This window comes from Anabrus simplex, chromosome 2, assembly GCF_040414725.1.
Source record: "Anabrus simplex isolate iqAnaSimp1 chromosome 2, ASM4041472v1, whole genome shotgun sequence".
Lineage (NCBI taxonomy): Eukaryota > Metazoa > Arthropoda > Insecta > Orthoptera > Tettigoniidae > Anabrus > Anabrus simplex.
The window spans coordinates 1,007,404,804-1,007,424,218 of NC_090266.1; the positions used below are offsets into that span (position 1 = coordinate 1,007,404,804).

At 46.1% G+C, this 19,415-nt stretch overlaps 1 protein-coding gene across 3 annotated transcripts in view; it reads left to right on the forward strand.

The window, feature by feature from the left end:
• The window catches only part of tay (tay bridge), a 942,824-nt gene that overhangs the window by 732,630 nt on the left and 190,779 nt on the right, over positions 1–19,415 (forward strand). For all 3 annotated transcript variants that reach the window (XM_067141886.2, XM_067141887.2, XM_067141888.2), the window contains exon 7: positions 10,266–10,930. In XM_067141886.2, the coding sequence (XP_066997987.2) occupies positions 10,266–10,930 (665 nt within the window). The remainder of the gene's footprint in view (positions 1–10,265; positions 10,931–19,415) is intronic.

A 19,415-nucleotide genomic window follows, 5' to 3' on the forward strand; every position in this document is an offset into this window, starting at 1 on the left:
GGCGACGGTAGGATTCGAACCCACCTTCCCCCGAATACGAGTTCATAGCTAGGCGACTCTAACCGCACGACCAACTCACTTGGTTATGTTTCAAAATGTATTTTTTTTCCATCACCCGAGGACTTTTTAAATCGACGTATTTTGTATAGTCTACCCGAGGTGTACAGTAGCCCCTTGGTTTTCTGATTCGGCATACTTTTATTTAGGCTATTGCGCCAGTCAGTTCACTCACTGTCGACGTACACGGGTGATCTCGTGATTCGATTATTGAAGTATCGTGAAATGATGGCGTCATACGAACTGAGAGAATACTGAGCGGTTCTTCCCAATATAAAACAGACAATTTTGAGTGGTCATGAGCATGACTTATAGTCATAGGTTAGTCTAGAGAGCTGAGTCGAATTACAGTAATTGTCGAATGTCGACTAAGTTATAAAAATACTGATTTATTAAGCTAATAAATAGAATAACCTAATTGCCTACGTACAGTAGTGTCCAAAAGTTAAGTATAAGTTACGAGTAAGCAGGGAAACAGGAAATAGACTGGAAATCGCACTACCAACCTTACGTGTTCGCTCTGTATAAGAAAGGACTTTGACTAGCGGCGCAACCGCAAGGTAAACACAGGCAGTGCCTGCGCCCCTTACTCCCTCAGTCGTGTTTGCCCTCTAATAGTCTGCGGACTGTAGCCTCGTGCTGAACGTGACAACATAATGGCACAACGACGCCATTTGAAACCCGTTTTTCAGGGTAGAATACTCGGCTGCCTGGAAGCAGGCCAGACACAGACCGAAGTCGCCGTATCCTTGAATGTGCCACAAAGTGTCATTTCCAGGCTTTGAGACGATTTCGAGACACAAGAGTTGTTAGTTGTAGGCCAGTAACAGGTCGACCAAGGGTAACCACCCCACAGCAGGACCGATACCTGGCCTTAACCGCCCGACGAAATCGGAGTGCACCTGCAAGACAATTGTCGGCGGAGCTTACAGCCGTCTCAGGGGTTGCCGTTTCCCGGCAAACTGCGTACCAGAGGCTCAGAACAGCAGGGCTGTTTGCCCGATGTCCAGCGGTGTGCGTCCCGCTCACTCCAGCACAGAGACGGGCCCGTTTGCTGTGGACCCGTCAACATCGAAACTGGACCATGAATGAATGGAGGCATGTGTTCTTCACATATGAATCCCGCTTCAGTTTGCTGAACGATTCCCGTCGCACATTCATCTGGAGAGAACCGGGTAGCCATTTCAACCACAGGAACATCGTGGAACGGGACCAGTAATGGAGCGGCATCATGATGAATGGTCGTACGGACCTGCATATCTTCATGGGTGGTCCGAGGATCACTGTTAACGCTCGGAGATACAGGGATGAGGTACTGAGACCACATGTTCGACTCTTCAGAGGTGCGGTTGGTGCAGACTTTCTCTTAATGGACGATAATGCCCGACCGCACCGCGCTGCTCTGGTGGATGGATTTCTGCCTGGGGAAGACATTAATCAGATAGACTGGCCAGCGAAGTCTGCGGATCTGAATTCTGTATAACATGTCTGGGATGCATTGGGGAGGCGAATTGCTCCCGCCAGACCACCAAGGACCCTCCAGGACCTTCGCATTGCCCTTTCGGGGGAATGGGATCGACTGCCATAAGAGCTCTTGGGCCATTTGATTGACAGCATACCACGTCGCTGCGAAGCATCTGCGGCCGTTAGGGGTAACCATACATCATATTAACAGCACATCTTCTTGTGGAAAACATTGCCAAGTTTTGTTAGTTGTTGTCAAAAGTGTAGCTTAGCTATCAGAACCTTTCTGACAGTTTTTTTAAACAAGTTGTGTGACAAGTTGTGTGTGATTCAGCATCCGTTTGTTCAGCAATCCGTCCGACATTCCTATCAGGGGTGTGGCCTCTTTTAGTGATGATGCTTAACTTTTGGACACTAGTGTACTTACTAGCTTAGGTACTTTGGAATAGTGATTGACTACCTTTTTAACACTGCAAATAAATCCATCTATTGTTTAAACCTCGCTGTAAGAAGATTACAGTGAATGAAAGAGGTATTATTTTCAAATGAGCTGAGAAGGAAAGTCCGTTACAGCGTACGATTCCTTCAGTGCGCTATGGCTCTGTATGTCTCGCAGGAGCGGAAGTTTGGCTCCCCGCTAATGTCGTGTGTGCCGGTAATGAAACGCGTGTGTTGTCTCACTGATCCGTGAGTGAGTCACTGAGCACTGTCTGCTATGCTACGATTCAGCTGAATCGTGTGCCGTGAGCTCACCGTTCCTGTGAATTAATTCACTCGGACACTTGAATGAATCGATACACTGCTTCGAATCATACACTCAGTAGCCAACAGTAAGTGTCTTGGGTAAATCGGGTGATCTCATAGCAGATCTCTGGAAACCACTGGACAGGTGGAAGGAATATTTTGAAGAACTCAACATAAAAGGAAATATTTGTGTTGAGGTCGCGAACAACCGAACTCGGAGAACTATCATTGGTGTTAGTGAATTTAGGATTGACGAAGTGGACAGGTTTGTTAAATAAACTCCATTGTCACAAAGCAGCAGGAATAGGTGAAATTAGGTCTTTTGTCACGCTTCGTTCCCGTTTAAAACGCTTCTTTTCAAGGGAATATTCTTCGCGTAATTTTCTGTAAGGTACAGAGGAAATGGAAAATTTTACTCTCTTGATGTCGCGTCTATGGTGATTAAATCACCAATTTTGAATATTTTTCTTAACGTATGCGATGGAATTCCTAAAGAAGCGGTGCGCTTTTTTGGTTAGGATTAGTGTTTTCATCATGCTTTTGTCTGCCTCCGTAGTGTAACGGGTAGAAATATTGGTTTTCTTCCTCGGGCCCGAGTTCGATTCCCTGTACTGCCAGAAATTTTAAGAATGGCAGGATGCCTGGAACCGGTATGTGGTTAAAATGGTACATGCGAAGCACGATATAATGGGGGACCGAGCTCGGTAGCTGCAGTCGCTTAAGCGCGGCCAGTACCCAGTATTCGGGAGACAGTAGGTTCGAATCCCACTGTCGGCAGCCCTGAAAATTGTTTTCCGTGGTTTCCCATTTTCACACCAGGCTAATGCTGGGGCTGTACCTTAATTAAGGCCACGGCCGCTTCCTTCCCGCTCCTAGCCCTTCCCTGTCCCATCGTCGCCATAAGACCTGTTTGTGTCGGTGCAACTAGCAAAAAAAAAAAAAAAGTAATGGGGTGTGTTATGACTTCCTATGGAACATATCTAGGAACCGGGTGAAGAAGGGCGTAGTACCCGGGATAGCGTAATAAATGGGTTACACTTATCGAGGTTGTACTGTAGTTAAGGAAATATCATTTTCGTTTAGGAATGTTGTCTGCTCCAGTTGACAGCCTTTACTAATGTATGCTTGGACGTTAATGGTTACGTTTTCTGTGTGGTAATACTGATTATATTGCGACTTCCTAGTCAGTACTTTGTGGTATTGTGTAGTAGTAAGTCGTACAGGGTGGGCTAGGGTAATTGTTTGTAATGCGGTAAAAGCCGACATGATCCTAATGTATGCAGAAAAGCCGTGCTTTCTTGGAATGAGTACACTGAGAGAGATCCTGATAACACGCCTACATTCTCGACGTCTATTTAAGAATCTCTTTAATGAACTGCGTGCAACTGGAATTGTTAAACCTCGGAAAAGTTCCCGAAACAAACGAGTGACTGGAGTAAACTCAATGTTATTTATGTTATTGTTTTAGGTCCCACTAACTACTTTGACGGTTTTCGGAGTAAACTCAATGTAATAACAGCTTTTGCTGTATATCCCCACATTAGCTCCCTGGTTTATTACGAGGGGAAGTGGCATTAATTTAGGCTAGTATACTACGTATTCTGTACAGTCAGTTTCCTTCCGTAACATGTCGCTGTACATCAAGAGCTACGCGGGAGCAATTCTAAAATCGTGCCAGTTTGTATAATATATATGCGGGTATTAAGGCAACGGAGTTTATATATATTTTCTGGAAGAAACAACGTTTAAATGCCATGGTCAAAACAACTTTAGAAACGTGCACTATTGGTCACTAAACAATCCTCGGTGACTTCGCCAAGTAGAACGTCACCGTCCATGGAGTTCGTAATAGTGGGCCATTATCTGATAGGGCAGTTATTCATAGACTGGTCACTGAATGCTAACAAGTATGTCACCTTTGCTAAGATAGGCTCTTCCGCCGATGTTAGAGAACAGAGGTGCTCACGCTGGGCATTTCGTCCCGCGGGCGCACAGGCAGGGGATGCGCGATATATAGCATAGCGGCGAACATGCTATTGTGGGTGATTGGAGGAAGGGAGTCCTAGCGCTCATTGACTCGGTCATTCCATATTAGGCATCGTCCAACATCGGAACCTGGGCAATACCGGCTACGACCAGGTGGGTACTGGCGTGGCAGCTTGGAGCAGCTACAGAGACCCCTGATCGGAGTGGGTGGCATTCGAGGAGGATGATTTCGGGCATACCGTCTAAACGACTTCCGCCTGCCTCCTCGGGTAGTTCGCTACCCAAGTCTTTAACATTTGATTCCCTTAAGGGGGGGACGGCAACCCCTTGGGAACAAGCGCAACGTTATTAGTGTGGGTTCCAGATTCCCTAGGTTCCTGGTTGCTACCAGAACCGATGGGCAAGATTTCAAGCTGGTCAAATCGATTCTTTTCAGTCGATACATCGAAGGTGTATACGGTGAACTTAAGGACCTTAAGAAAATGCGCAATGGCAGTTTGCTTCTGAAGACGAGCACTGCGCTCCAAGCAGATCGGTTGCTTAACTGCGACCACTTTGGCGAAATCCCCGTCAAAGTGGAAGAGACAAAACTTCGAATCTGATTCGTGGAGTTATTTTCCACCGTGATCTCGTTCTGAACACGGACGATGAATGTATGGAAGACGTGAAGCACCATGGCGCGACACACGTCCGGCGCATCACGCGCAAAGTCAATGGTGAAGACGTTGTCACGGGTGCGTTGAAAGTCTCCTTCAAATTGTCAGTGCTGGCAGAGAAAGTCAAGGTAACAACCTATCGTTGCGATGTGAGGCCGTACATCCCGCATCCTATGCGATGCTATCAATGCCAGAGATTCGGACACATGGTATCTCGTTGTTCGAATCCATCTGTGTGTGGTACGTGTTGAAGAGAAGCTCATGGCGCGGAGGAGTGCACAACTCCATATAGGTGCGCTAACTGCCCCTGGTCTTCATTGTCTTCGAGATCGGAACTGTCCGGTATACATGAGTGAGAAGAAGATCCAGGAGTTTAAGACCCTGGATGGTATTTCCTACTAGGAAGCGCTTCGTAAGTTTAATTCTCTGAATGCACTAGCCAAAACACTAGAATTCAGGATGATAGCACAGTCTCTCCCAGGTTCGTCATTTACAACTAGAACACATTCCCAGGAGATCGCTGCGCCCAAGGCGGCAGTTGCTCCTGTGAGCAACGCCGCAAAGAGAAAGAGCTCGAAGGCGGGTTCATCCCGGCCCTCGACCACCAACAAGCCTGTGCCGGCTAAGAAACCTACTCCGGCACAGCAGAGGAAGAAGACGACAACGACTCCTTCCCTCACGAGGTCGGCGAAAGCCGCGCCTAAGCCTACGGAGGCGGCATCGTCGACCAGTGCTGGGAAATCTCCCATCCCGTCTAAACAAGAATCGACGGTGGGAAATAAGAGCGCCCTTAGAAGGCGTTCTTCCTCTTCTCCTACGAATGGGTTCTCACGCCCTCCACCCGGAGGGTCTGAGTCTGCGCCAGCGGGTTTTCCTCCTGGAAGGCCTGCGCGCTCCCCTCGTAGGAAGAAACCCCGCCCCCGGACTACATCGAAGAAATTCAATGCATGCATCACCTCGTCGTCAGGTGACGAGGTGATGCACATGGAGCATTTATCTCCATCTTCGGATAGGGATGTGAGTTTAGGTTAGGTAGCATTACGCTGCTTCTAATCTAAACCTATGAAGTCCACACCCACACTATGGCACTGTTACAGTGGAATTGTATCGGTTATGATAGGCATATTGCTGAGCTGCGCCAGCTTATTAGCGAGTATTTGGCGAGTATAGTCTGTATTCAGGAAACAAATTTCAGACCAGGTCATCGTACGGTCTTGAGAAATTTTCGACTGTACTCGACAGAACGACATTATGCTCACCGGGCTTCCGGTGGCGTTGGCATTTTTGTCCGTTGTGATACCTACAGCGAACAGATTCCACTAAGAACCCTGCTGGAGGCTGTAGCAGTTCGCGTTCCGCTGTCTGTGATAGCAACCTTGCGTAATGTTTATTTTCCACCAGGCCAGGCTCTTAACATAAATGATATCACTGATCTTATAGATCAGCTTCCCCCTCCCTTCCTCTTATTGGGCATTTTATCGCAAATCACCCCATATGGGGCTCTGAAGCGCCTTGCCTCAGGGGAAAGGAGTTGGAAACATTAGTAACAGAGCTGGATGTGTGTATTTTGAATGCAGGAGAATCAACTCATTTCAGTGTACGTTACGGCACATACCCTTGCATAGACTTATGTCTATGCAGCCGAACGTTGGTTCCGCTGTTTCGGTGGAATACACACGATGATCTCTGTGACAGTGACCATTTTTCCGTTATTCTTACTTTGTTAAAACAAGAACCCGTCGAGGCTCCTCCTCGATGGATTCTTAAACATGCTGATTGGTCAAAGTTCACATCCCGAGCTTTCTTTAACGACGATACAAGGCGGACCGTAGACGTCGAAATAACTTACATAACACAAGTTATCCTTGCTGCTGCTGCTGCTGCTGCTCATAAACGTTATCGTATTCAGCCTACTGTGGCCAACTTGGTATCATTTAAAAATCTCCGCGCCAAGGCGCGAGTTCCTATTCGCCAAAGTAAGAAATCTTCGTGGGAGACATATGTGTCGGCTATGACGTCACATATTCCATCATCTCAACTGTGGACTAACCTTCGACGTATTTCGGTTATCCAGGGATCATCTTCTGTACCGAGAATTTCCATTGCAGGCAGTATCGTCACTGAGCCACTCTCGGCTGCTAACCATCTTGCAAGTCATTGCGCGGATGTGTCTGTTTCCGGGAATTACTGTACCATCGTGATTTCCTCGCTCTGAAGCGGGGGTCAGAACGTCATCACCTTAATTTTCCCACTCAAGTTTCAGAGGATTAGAATATGCCCTTTACGGACTGGGAACTCCGCAGTGCCTTGGCGCTTTGCAAGGACACGTCTCCTGGGCCAGACAATGTCCATAACCAGATGTTGAAACACCTTAGTGAGGATAGTCTATTATAATATATTCTTTGAGTACTCAACCGAATGTGGATAGAGGGGGAGTTTCCATCTCAGTGACGAGAGGGCATAGTTATTCCTGTCCTCACGCCTGACAAAAATCCCAAATACATACAATATTCAGGAAACTATAGACCTATTTCTCTCACTAACTGTTTGTGTAAGCTGTTTGAGAGGATGGTAAATCGCCGACTTGTGTGGTGTCTGGGGAGAAACAAGGACTGTTGTCGGAGTACCAGTGTGGTTTTAGAGCCGCTCGCACGACCACTGACCACCTGGTACGCCTGGAGAGTTCTATCCAGGATACATTTCTCCGCAAAGAGCATTTGGTGGTATTTTCTTCGGCTTAGAAAAGGCCTATGACACCACATGGCGATATGGTATCCTTTCACTCCTGCATCAATGGAGATTTCGAGGTAACTTGCCGGTATTTATTGCGAATTTTTTGTCCCTCAGTCTATTCCGTGTCCGAGTTGGGAGGGCATATTCGCAATACCACGTTTAAGAAAATCAGGGATAGGTTCTTAGTGTAACTCTGTTTGCGATTGCCATAAAATGTATTGTCGCAGCTGCGGTTTCTGCAGTAATACCGCCGCTATATGTGGACGATTTTGCTTTGCATTGTAGCTCGCATATTATGGCAGTCGCAGAGGGGCAATTACAGCAAGCTATCAGGAGAGTGGAACGGTGGACTTTAGAACATGGCGTGCAGTTTTCAAGCGAGAAGACCACTGGATCCTGAGCTTTTTCTAGGGAATATTGCTCTTCCTGTAGTTGACACCAATTTCTTGAGGTCCTTTTCCATAGCAAACTATCGTGGGAGCGACATGTGCGGCAGTTGAAATTGCAAAGCACCAAGAAGGTGAATATCTTGAAGTTTCTTAGCAGCACTTATTGGGGCGCAGACCGCACGGTGCTCCTACGATTTTATATTGCACATAAATTTTCCAGGTTACACTACGGCAGTGCAGCATATGGATCAGCAAGACCACGCGTCCTTGCGACGCTGAACAGCATCCACCACAGCGGGTTAGGTTGGCGATGGGAGCTTTTCGTACAAGCCCTATGGCTAGCCTGCTGGCTGTATCTGGTATGCCGCCTTTACGCCTGAGGCGCCAGCAAACGCTTCTATCCTATGCTGAAAATTTGCGACAGATGCCACTTCACCCAAGCTATCCTTGCGTATTTCACAATGGAAACCGTCCGCTGTACGATGCTCATCTTCGAGCAACGCGGCAGGTTGGAACACTCTTGGATTGCAGTTACAGAATGTTGATGTACCTTCGGTTCCCTGCCTTGTCAGACAATCAAGTGGGGTACCTCCGTGGATAATACGACGACCACCGAGCTCGATAGCTGCAATCGCTTAAGTGCGGCCAGTATCCAGTATTCGGGAGATAGTGGGTTCGAACCCCACTGTCGGCAGCTCTGAAGATGGTTTTCCGTGGTTTCCCATTTTCACACCAGGCAAATGCTGGGACTGTGCCTTAATGCCACGGCCGCTTCCTTCCCACCCCCAGCCCTTCCTTGTCCCATTGTCGGTGCGACGTAAAGCAAGTAGCAGAAAAATATACGACGACCTGAACTAATCCTGGATCTGTACACTGGCCCGAAGGAAAGCATGGACCCTCCGATTTATCGGGGGCTCTTTCTGTCCGTTGTTGGGCTGTATCCAGGTTCAGTCGTAGTTTACACGGATGGTTCAAGGACAGAAACGAAGGTGGGCTGTGCGTTCGTTGTCGACAATGATAGGTTTCTTTTTGCTCTTCCGGAAACTTGTAATGTGTACACAACGGAGCTCTATGCCATCTGTGAAGATCTGCGGTACGCACTGTCCCATCAGAGCCGACACTTCTGTGTACTGACTCCTTGAGCTCGTTACTGTCTATTGATACTAGTTTCCCTCGGCACCATCAGGTGCAGCGGATCCAGGACCTGCCGGCCGGGTGTTCGGATGCCAGCATCAGAATCACGTTAATGTCGCTCCCTGGCCACATGGGTGTAGAGGGAAACGAGTTAGCAGATAAGGCTGCCAAGGAGGCAGTTACACTGCCCCCGTTGCCTTACAAGGTCCCTACAGGTGATATTCGCACTCATCTGAGGCATCTGGTTATGTCCCATTGGGAGGTGGAGTGGCAGGCCATTGCACTTCCAAATAAGCTGAGAGCGGTCAAAGGAAGGGAAACCGTGGTATTATGTCGTCTTCTGATCTGCCAGGGTATACTAACGCACTCCTATTTACTGAAGGGAGGACCCCCCTACGATGTGTATTAGCGGCGACCATCTTAGCTTGCTACTCATCCTTACGGAGTGTGTGGACCTCGTCGATCTGAGCCGAAGGCTTGACCTTCTGAGTACAATCTCCTTCATCCTGCTAGATGACCAGCAATCGGCAGACCTCGTCATCCGTTTTATGAGGGATAGTCGTCTTTTTTTTCGTTTGTAATGATGTCCTTTGTCCTAGTGTATTTGTGTTAACTGCGCTTTTATCCCATTGACTTTATTTTAGTTCGTGTTTGCGTATTTTAATGTGTTATTTTAACTTCTAACTTGAATCTTTACTTCCAGGTATTGCCTTATTCCTTTTCACTTGTATTTGTGTGAATTAGATCCGCTGATTGTTTTAATCCTATAACAATTTTTCATCCACTTTATAAACTCCAGTCACTGGATACATTATAAAATTTTAATTCTACCATATAATGTCGTCCATCTCGTTCTATTAGGGCCGATGACCTTCGATGTTAGACCCCTTTAAACAACAGACATCATCAAACATTACCATTTCATACACTTAATGGTTTCTTGATAAATTGTTTATTGGGAGACGAATGGTTCATTGCAGCTTCATAGGGGATATTTTAACTTAATGCGGACTTACATATTCATGCTTGCTTAATAACAAAATCTGCTTTGCTCTTTTAAGTATTCTTTTCCAGTTTTAATCTTGTTTTTTGTGTTCCACAGACGAGTTACCAGGTAACCCACCCCCGATCAACAACGGGACAGGCTCACCTGGAGGGGGCAGCGGCACAGCGAGTCCTGTCCCCAGCCCGCCACCTCCCATACCTCCTCCACCACGGCTTCCCACACCTACCCACAGCCCTACGCCGCCACCACCTCCTACGCAGCCATGTGCTGTGTCTAACGGCCCACTTCCGTCACGTGTGGGCCCACCGCCTATTCAAATGCCGGCATCTCCTCCAGCACCAGCTCCGGCTCCAGCTCCTCCACCTCCACTTCTCCCTCTTCCTATGCAGCCGCAGACTGCTGCTGCTTCTGTTGCTGCTGCTGTTACTACTGCGCCGCCTCCTGTACTACCACCACCACCGCAGCAGCAGCAGCATACGGGTAGCAGGACTAGCAGTCCTGCTGTGCCTCCTGTCCCATCTGCCGCCAACAGCTATCCTCCACTGCCTCTAGCAGCCTATCCCAACCCGCACGCACACCCTCATGCACATCCCGCGGGTCATTCTCACCCTCATTCACACCCTCACCCTCACTCCCATCCACACCCTCATCCAGCATATCCACCCCTTTACGCACCGTATTCAGCGACTCTGCAGCATAGCCCCTACCTGCCTCAGCCTACCGCATCGCCTCTGGCTTCCCCACGCAACGACACGGTAACGGTAAGTGTGAATTTTGTTTGAATTACTTTTGTCCATAGATATGTTTCAATTGACCAGGTAAAGAATATTGACAAACGACCAAAAATTGTGTATCACTTTTGCTTCGCGGTTGAAAATTTTCATCACTAAAAGTAATCGCAATCTGTCCTTGTTCCGATGATGTATTGTTACTCTGGGAATTGCTTCAAGGCCAAAAATCTCAACTACTCCATACCAAGACACACCAACTTAGTGTTTGTGCACTGGATACGCTAATGTTGCTCTATCGGGTGAACCCAATTGTGAGTTACGCTGAACCGTCCTGATTTTCGTTCAGGTTCTTTCTTTCTTTCTTTCTTTCTTTCTTTCTTTCTTTCTTTCTTTCAGCACAAGGTTGGTAGTACACTGGCGGTAAACATGCAACGCAGTGACTGCGTATGTCACTTTATTCACGATTTAACGTAGAGATCATACAGCTTGTTCCAAACATGTGGTAAATAATCGGCGGTGGATAGTAGTATGCCCCAGAACAATACCGTTAGTCCGTATGAACATATGCCCTACGGTCGATATTTTACGAGTTACAAACTTATCAACTTTGTACGAGAAGTGTAATAGCCCTGCCTTGCTCATCCCGTTTCGAGTAGCTGTCGCCATGTTGGTTTACTAGCAGAGATACTGCATTCTAATACGAAAGTTCTCAGAATTTTCACCATGCGCCTGAATGAAGGCGCGAACACGCCACCTTATTGATTGTCGTACACGTTCGAATACTCCAGGCGTCGATGGCAACCTGGTTCCACACGTTGGCGAAATACTGCAATGTCCTTAACGGCATGTCTACTATAAACTTTAATCTAAATACGAACTGTTCGCCCATTTCAGCTAATAACCAAAACAGGCATAGCTCTTACACGATCGACCATAGGGTATACGTTCATAGACTTTTTGTTTTGAGGTGTACTATCGACCCCAATCCCCGATTACTTCCCACATGTTTGGGAACACTCTGTATAGCCCAACGAGATTACATGATCAAGTACGGCGCCATGGCTAAATGGTTAGCGTGCTGGCCTTTGGTCACAGGGGTCCCGGGTTCGATTCCCGACAGGATCGGGAATTGTAACCAACATTGGTTAATTTCTCTGACACGGGGGCTGGGTGTATGTGTGGTGTTCATCATTTCATTCTCATCACGAAGCGCAGGTCGCCTACGGCCGTCAAATCGAAAGACCTGCACCTGGCGAGCAGTACATGTCCTAATACACTCCCGGCACTAAAAGCTATTCGCCAGTCCGTTCTATTACATGATCAGCACTACATAACAAACCAAGCGATAGCCGCCAAGTACTGAAGGTGCTTAGTACCACATCAATATACAGTGTACACTCTCTCTCTCTCTCTCTCTCTCTCTCTCTCTCTCTCTCTCTCTCTCTCTCTCTCTCTCTCCAGGCCGCCACACATGTCTGTATTCTCACAAGTAGACGATCGTGCAGGTGACGAATATCATCCTTCGGTATAGTGTACTGAGCCTCTTGCACCTGTTGTCGCAATTGTGGTTAGCAGCTAGCTCTACAGACTGCGTCGGAAGTCGTCCCATCATGTCCGAAACATGTTTTGTGGGAGAAAGTTGTGTAGATCGTTCTCGCCAGGGCATTTGTCGAATACCACGAAGAGCACGTCGCGTAGTAGTAATCAGTTTGTGTACGAGCATTATATCCTGCTGAAAAAGTAGATCAGATCACTTTCCTGTTGCGGGAATGGCTGCTGATCAGGCAAGTTGGCCGTGCTGTTAGGGGCGCGCAGCTGTGAGCCTATATCCGGGAGATAGTGGGTTCGAATTCCACTGTCGGCAGCCCTGAAGATGGTTTTCCGTGGTTTCCTATTTTCACACCAGGCAAATACTGGGGCTGTACCTTAATAAAGGCCCAGCCCCTTTCTTCCCACTCCTAGGAATTTCCCATTCCGTGGTCACCATAAGACTTATCTGTGTCGGTGTGACGTAAAACAAATTGTAAAAAAAATGGCTGTTGGATGTGTCGAACAGTGTTCTGGATTACCTTGTACTATTTCATGGACACACTACAAGCACCAATGGTAATAATAAGCATTTTTAGCTTATTGTGCCCCACACCTAGGAATTGAGTCAGTATATGGGAGGCGAATACACTCTGAAAAATGATGTGTATAAAGATACGAGTAGTATTCTACTGACCGTGAGTTTCCTACCACAAATTGAATTGGAAAATAACCTCGTATCTCTTCGTTTTCGAAGTTGGAGAAACTACACACATGCAAGTGATGCGTACTAACGTGGTAACGAGAGTAGGGGGGCTGGGCCGGTTCTAAAACAATGGGAGCTGCGTCAGCATTTTCTCACGAGGTCATTGACCCCGGCCAAGGTCACTGTCACGTGGTTATGACGTCACATTGTAAACAAAGCCACGTGCTTAACCACGTCGTTTTTTGACCGCTGCTAAGGTGACAGCTGTCCTCTTGACAGACCTAACCTCACTCTTAAGGACAACAGAACATCGCTAACCTCACTGCTGCCATATTGACGGGGCTAAACCTCATTGCTGCCACCTTATGCACGTAGTGGCGCGGAATTTAAAATCCCCCGGGCGAGTTGGCCGTGCGGTTAGGATCGTGCAGCTGTGAGCTCGCATCCGGGGGGTAGTGGGTTCAAACCCCACTGTCGGCAGCCCTGAACATGATTTTCCGTGGTTTCCCATTTTCACACCAGGCAAATGCTGGGGCTGTAACTTAATGCCTCGGCCGCTTCCTTCCCACTCCTAGGCCTTTCCTGTCCCATCGCCGCCATAAGACCTATCTGTGTCGGTGCGACGTAAAGCAACTAGCAAAACGAACTTTAAAATCCACGTGCTTCTTTGACAGCTGTCAAGATGACAGCTGCCACCTTTAACCACGAAGGCCCTGAATTTAAAATCCATGTGCTTTTTGACAGCTAACAGGTCCTAACCACGTGCACTTGTTTCGAACTGCTGCCATCTTGACAGGTCGCATCCTCACTGCGAAGCGTGGAATTTAAATTTGTCTTGACGGGACTTAGCCACGCCGCGGAATATGAGGACATAGCCAGGGGGCCTAACCATAGGCAAACTGCACTTCTCGACATTGGAGGGTGCCTAAGGACTATAGTTTAAGGCAAACTACCCTTCTCGACAAGGCAAGCTGCCGTTCTCGACATACTACCATCTTATAGCAAGCTGCCGTTCTCGATATACCACGATCTTAGAGAACATAGTTTTAACGCAAGCTGCCCTTTTCGACATACTTCTATCCTATGACACGCTGCCCTTCTCAGCATACTAGCATCTTATAGCAAGCTGCCCTTCTCTACGTACTACCATCTTAGAGAACGTAGTTTTAATGCAAGTTGCCCTTCTCGACATACTACCATCTTACGACAAGCTGCCCTTCTCGACATACTACCATCTTACGACAAGCTGCCCTTCTCGACATACTACCATCTTACAGCAAGCTGCCGTTCTCGATATACAATGATCTTAGAGAGCATAGTTTTAAAGCAAGCTGCCCTTCTCGACATACATCTGTCTTATGACAAGCTGCCCTTATCGGGATATTATCATCTGATACCAAACTGCCCTTCTCGACATACTACCATCTTCGAGAACATAGTTTTAAATCAAGCTACCCTTCTTGACACTCTCGGACCTTAACCTCACTGCTAAAAACTTAACTCCGTGAACCTGCTACGCTGGCGTAGCATAGGGAGGTGTACTCCCACGTGGCGCGTCCCTGGTGGCGGATAGGGGGGTCCTAACCGGCTTGCTGGCGGACTTGAGGGAAATAAAATACCTCTCGCGGACCGCGGACCACAAACACACACACACACACACACACACGGGTGGGGGAGGCAAGCGAAGAATTCACCTACGGTATCCCCTGCCTGTCGTAAGAGGCGACTAAAAGGGGCGACCAGGGGGATGATCCAGTTAGAATCATGAAACTACTTGTAATTAGTACCATCACGCAGGGACCACCATGGGTTGCATTTACTTGCGCGTAGTACCACTATGTTAGGTACGCAATAGGTTTGTGATTAGTAACGACAGTGTGTGAATCAGGATGTGGGTCCTACAGTACCTGTGATTCGTACCCTTATATGAGCGACACCATGGTTCTGCCTTACCTATGCACTCCAACTATGTGAGAAATTCCACGGGATAGTACGAGTCCTTGTGGTTAGTCCACTTATGTGAGGGACGCCATAGGTTTACGTTGCCTGCAAATAGCGCCGCAATGTGCGAAACACCATAGGTCTGTGTTACGTGTATGCATTACACTACCTGTGAATAGTACCATAATGTGTGGCATACTGCGAGTCTCCGCTACTTTTGATTAGTACCGCAAAATTACACATAGCATGTTTCTACTTTCCTAGGGATAAATACCATTATGAGGGGCTGATGACCTGGGTTTTGGACCCGTTTCGACTATAAGCATAATCGATTCAGCATCGTGCTATAGAAGCAGTCCCTTGGTCAGTAATACTATTGTTTTGTGCCATCTTCTGTGCATGTGAGGCACTGTGGGTCGGATCCACTGATCGTTTTAAATTCGTATCCGCCCTTCCATCCATTCATTCTTCGTCCTCACGTTTTGAATTCTGGTCAATGCAGGATTTTGGACTGGTATGTTGTCATATCATTTCGTCTCATTTCGTACCATTAGGGGCCGATGACCTCGATGTTAGGCCCCTTTAAACAACAAACATCAATCAATCAACAACTTAACTACGCTGTCCGGGGCGCGGAATTTGAAATCTACGACCGGGAAATAAAAATACCTTACTCCTTATTTTTGCAAAAAGAATTACGTATATGGAATAGAACACTGAAACTCTCTAATGTGTAAGATAACAACAGTTTATAACAAGCACACTACTTCTTTAATGTATACGCACCTATTGCTCTCTAACTGATCACTCACAAAAATATGGAATTTATTTTAGGACAAGCAAATGCTGTGAGGTAGCCCCTTACATGTCGAATAGCATTGTGAGGTTAGCATAAGGCTTTATGTCCCCATCTGACAAACAAATAACAGCGTCGTCTTGCTGCGGAGAGGATTTTCTTTAGAATACATTTACGCTGAATAGTACGAACGGCGCTGACCTTCTTGATGAACGGCGCTGACCTTCTTGATGATACTATCTTCTAAACGCAAGACAAAACGATCTTCTGCTGGAGACATAAGCAAATGCTGCGACTGTAACTTCTGTTGATATTTGTTTTTATCATTTAAAAACATCATTCTGATACAAATAATGGAAAAGAGCCATGAATATGGGAAGTATATAGTAATGATATTGATACGCTTAGGAAAGGCATTTGACATCATCCCTAGAAGTTATCCTTCCGTAGTCCGACTCTTTGGCTGAATGGTCAGCGTACTGGCCTTCGGTTCAGAGGGTCCCGGGTTCGATTCCTGGCTGGGTCGGAGATTGGTTAATTCAAATGGCCCGGGGGCTGGGTGTTCGTGCTGTCCCCAACATCCCTGCAACTCACACACCACACACACTATCCTCCACCACAATAACACGCAGTTACCTACACATGGCAGATGCCGCCCACCCTCATCGGAGGGTCTGCCTTACAAGGGCTGCACTCGGCTAGAAATAGCCACACGAAATTATTAATAATAATAATAATAATAATAATAATAATAATAAATCCTTCTGTAGTGGAGAGAGTAGCTAGATTATTTTCTAACATTCTCCGTTCCTTAGGGTGTTAACTCCGCTAATAGATGTAGAGCCGGTCTCAAGGCCGGATGAAGAGGGGAGAGGCACTACAAAAGTATATGCCCTTTTGCCCTTTAGCCTATTAGCCCTCCATCCCTAGGAGCAGGGTGCGGTGATGAGGAGGAGGAGGAAGAAGATGAGTCGTTTTGCCCTTCTGATAAGACGTGACCCTTGCGTTGCATTACAAACGTAGATACACGCATGCTTACGTGGGATGAACAATACTTACATGGAGAAGGGATTGTTATTTACCTCATCGCATAAGTTTTTTTACTTACCCTTTTCGATTGAGGAGGAAGCGGTAGAAGGAGAAAGTAATACTTTTTTCCTTTTCGAATGCAATCAGCAAAAATATAGAATTGAATGTAGGATAGGCAAATGTTATATGTGTCAATCCGACAAGACAAATCAGGTTCAATCCTGTTACAGAATGCAATCAGCACACAAGCAAAGATATAGATTTGATATTAGGACAAGCAAATGCTGTATGTCTCCATTCGACAAGATAAAACAGGTTCAATCTTGTTACAGAGGACAGTTGTTATCTTTGAATAGACGGCATACATTTCCTAAACAGAAAAACTTGCCTTGATTGAAGGAGGACGCGCGGTTTCTTGTTGATGGATGCGATTTTAAAGTGTACTTCCTCTTAATCACTACCACTACTTAGCAGGGGATGCCTTGAAGAATCTTTGTCCTATGTTAAGAAGATGAATTTTTGCGGGGGATTCGAACACTTAACACATGCAACAGTAAAACAATCATCGACCCTATTCTCTTAACGCAAACACAACACTAAAAAACATGGGATGCGATCTTTGATCTATTGAAGCACTAACGCATGCAACAGAAAATAAATTTGTCTCCGAGTATGGTGAACATCTTTCCCTCGGCCCGCTGTTGTATGCTTTAAATCAATAATCGCGTTGCAGATAAAATTATTTTACGTCAGCTGTGGGAGGGATCGGAAAGCTAATGTTAACTTAACCTGTTTATAAAATTATTTTAGTCACTACTTACGTCAGGCAAGGCGATACCACAATGTAATCTAGCTATAAATCTAATAATCTGTTACGCCGAATAGCTCGGATGGCTACTTTGGCGACACCCTTACTTACAACAGGTGTTTTGTGTTTAGAACACGGAATTTTTGATTGTAGCATTTTAATCTTATAGAATTCAACAGTAGAAAGCACAGAAGACAACCCATATAAAACCTGTTTATAAAAATCTTATATCCTTTCAAAACACTCTTTTGGCGCTGACCTATCATCGCTGTCATCATGTAGCACATATCAAATAGATTATTCTAGTTTTAACACAGTAACAACAGGAGACTTATTTGTTGCGATATTTATATTTAATCGTATTTCTCAGGGTAGGCATTGCCTCAAATAACTCCAAATAGTTTCGCCACTGGACACAAGACTAAGGGCCTGTACTACGACAGATAAAAGTGCGGTTTAAATTTATGTTGCAGTTTGCACAATTATCTGGAAGTTCGGTTGGAAACGCGTACTACGACTTCCGTTTACATGCAGTCTGGGAGAATATTCTCGAGGTTAGCTATGCCGAAGTTGTAGAGGCAGTTAACGTGAGTGAAATACTGACGTTTGGAGAGGAGCAGTGCATCAAATCACCTGATGACGGGTGTAAAACGGTTGATGATAATGAAAGATGAGTATGAGGGTAATCTAATTTAACTTCGTAGGAACCTACTTCTGAGTAAATATGAAGGGCAAATTGCTTCAACATAATATGAAAAAGTGAAGGCTAGGTCCAGTGGTAGTTAAAATGTTACTGAAAGTTTACAGATAGAACTGAAAAACCAGAAAAACGTGCAAAAGGAAGCTGTCATACGAAAATAATAGAGAGTCATACGTAACACTGGGCCAGTACCCACTGTTTCTGATATCCCTGATGGAAAATTCAAAAGCATTAGTAGGTCAAACTGTAACACAAAAGAGGCAACCCCCTTGTGGACAAGATCACAATCAACATCTCAATTAGTACCTGACTGTTTTCCTGTCTCCTCCTCCTCTCCCCCTCCCCCAAAAATGAGCAAAATTGTGAAATTCCGATAGATTTCTTTCTCTGCCAGTGGTTATAGAATACCTTTCCACCTTTCCAAGTGTGTACAGCAATGTAAAATGAAAGACTGAAATGATTTGGACTTAGAGAAAGTGTAGTCCTACCTCTCATTGATGCAGGTGGAACTGAATCAAACTGGGGGCATACAATATTCTTTGACTGCTACTTTACATTCCTGAAATTCGTAAAACATCTTGCTTCAAAGGGAATAATTGCAACAGGGACATTTCAAGAAAACCATAGAGAGAAGTGCCCCCTTCAAAGAAAGGCGGACAGGAAAAAGAAGGGGATCATACGACTGCAGGAGTTTCGGTCGTGCGTTGCTGGTGCATTGGAATCACAACAGTGTTGTCACTGCTGGTGCGAACTACAAACAGATGGAGATAAGCAGTACACCAAGGTGGTCCAGCGTAAAAATAAACATGCAAAATGTCTGTCCAGCAATGAAAGCTGTTCAAGTCGTATAGTGGCATCTGAAGAGTGGGTCTACTTGACCAGTTTGGACTTCGCCTGGATATCATAATCAGTAAATACATAACCGTAAAGAGAGCTTACAGTATTATGACAAGTCTTTCGTGGAAATTGAAGATCTACTTTACAGTGTAAATTGGATAGGGTAATCCA